Raw genomic sequence first — 1,871 nt, 5'->3', positions numbered from 1 at the left:
GATTCCATTCAATAGATGTTTTGCTCATTTTATGTATAAATTAATATTTTATGTTATAAATCATAGGTTTATATTATTTAGTGACATATTTTATCATGAAAATGGAATAAACAATTTTTTTAGAACAACTCAGCAAAATAAAATTCTAGTTTATTGTTGGATATTGTTTCACACATACATCAAACAGGCCAAAAAATAAATAAATAAACAGCAACTTCATAGACAAAAAAAAAAAAGGAAAAAAATCTTTTTATCTTTGGCCTTTTTAACCATCTCATATAAACCAACTACTTATAGTACAGTTAGGTACATACACAAAAAAGTTACTGGAATGCTCGGAATAAGATTATTTTGTTGTTGTTTTTTTTACAAGGTTTTTTTTTTCTCCTTTGAGAGTATAATGAACATGGTCACACCACAAGTAAAGTCTGAAGTAGGACAGAAAATGCTCTGAAGGCTGGATTGGTCACCCGTTATCACTATAAATGGCTGACCCCTAACAATATATACAAAAATATAAAATGTAAATTAAAAATACAAATTTTCCTTTTAGAGTATTTTTAAGAAAAAAGCAGGGCCTGGGAAGTTCTGGTTCTTTTCTCCTCCCTTGTTGCCAATTCATGTTGTGGTTTTGGTGGGGTGGTGGAGAGCGCACGTCATCTGTGGGTGGTACGGCCCGCAGTGGGCGGGCGGGGCCTGCTTCTCTACTCAAAGGTGACCACGTTTAAATTCTGAGACCAGAAGTGGAGGGTGAATATGTCACCGTGTGTAAGGTTAGCTTTTCATTTTGCTGTCTAGTTCTCCTCATCAGTCTTCTGCTTCTTGGTGTCAACATCATCCTCCTCATCGTCCTGAGCTACCCTCTTGCCCATAGGAGCCTCAGCTTCCTCATCTTCATCTCCATCCTCTTCCTCACCATCACCTTCCTCCTCCTCCTCTTCATCTACCTCATTGTCAGCCTCCTGCTCCCCATTTTTCTCATTTTGAGCGTTCCCATTGGCAGGTGGATCTCTTCCATTCTCTGCCTCTTCCACAACTTCCTTCTTCTCCTTCAAGTCCTTGGTGGTAATCTTGGAGCTGGTGTCCACTGCTGCGTCTGACATGGTGGGGCACGCCGGTGGTCTGATACTGGGAGTAAGGAATTAGTTGAGTTTCAAGGACTCTGGCGAGAAAGCTGCGGGAGTCTGCCTTGGAGGAGACCATGGGCAGCGAAGGTGGCTGCAGTGAGCACGGAGTACACGGGAACAATGCAACACGACTCAGGAACAATGCAAAGAAGGCTTTTCAGAGCAGCCAGAGGGGGCACAAATTGTTAATTAGCCTTCATGAAATGCAAAACTTTAAACTTAATAAAATGTTAAAACAAATGTTAGAGTCCTTTTATGTGTTTGATTCTGCACAGTAAATTTTGTTATCAAAACATCTCTTTCACTAGGAATGATGTATTTAAAATATGTCCAGTTAAAAGAAGGCAAATCACATGAAGAAATGTTGGTAAAGCAGAATGAGAAATTACTAGAATAGAAATGAAGCAGAAAGATACAGAGAATATTATTTCTGGAACGCTCTGTGTTGGAGTCAACAGAGAACAATGTAATTTCACACACACAGACAGAGAGAGAGAGGGGAGAGGGGAGAGAGAGGGGGGAAGGGAGAAGGGGAGAGGGGGGAGAGGGGAAGGAAGAGAGGGAGAGAGAATATAAACCCAAATTGTGTTGTTCAATGATCTGAAGAGTAGAATGTGACTACATTAATGAACTTTATATATCTTATATTTAGATAGAAGCAGTTATTTAGCATGTAACATGCATGGTTAGCGCTGTAACCATGTATGTATCTGTAGGATGAGACTAAACCAGGTTAAAGTAAAA

General features: G+C 39.5%; 1 protein-coding gene across 1 annotated transcript; it reads right to left on the bottom strand.

Annotated features, from left to right (window-relative positions):
- Positions 1-794: 794 nt before the first annotated feature.
- Positions 795-1,103, bottom strand: LOC116884937 (prothymosin alpha-like). Its single transcript, XM_032886149.1, has one exon. It carries the CDS (start codon positions 1,101-1,103, stop codon positions 795-797), a length of 309 nt encoding a protein of 102 aa, XP_032742040.1.
- Positions 1,104-1,871: the final 768 nt, after the last annotated feature.

The sequence above is a fragment of the Rattus rattus genome, chromosome 15, assembly GCF_011064425.1.
Source record: "Rattus rattus isolate New Zealand chromosome 15, Rrattus_CSIRO_v1, whole genome shotgun sequence".
NCBI lineage: Eukaryota > Metazoa > Chordata > Mammalia > Rodentia > Muridae > Rattus > Rattus rattus.
This window is presented reverse-complemented; position numbering and strand designations above follow the sequence as displayed.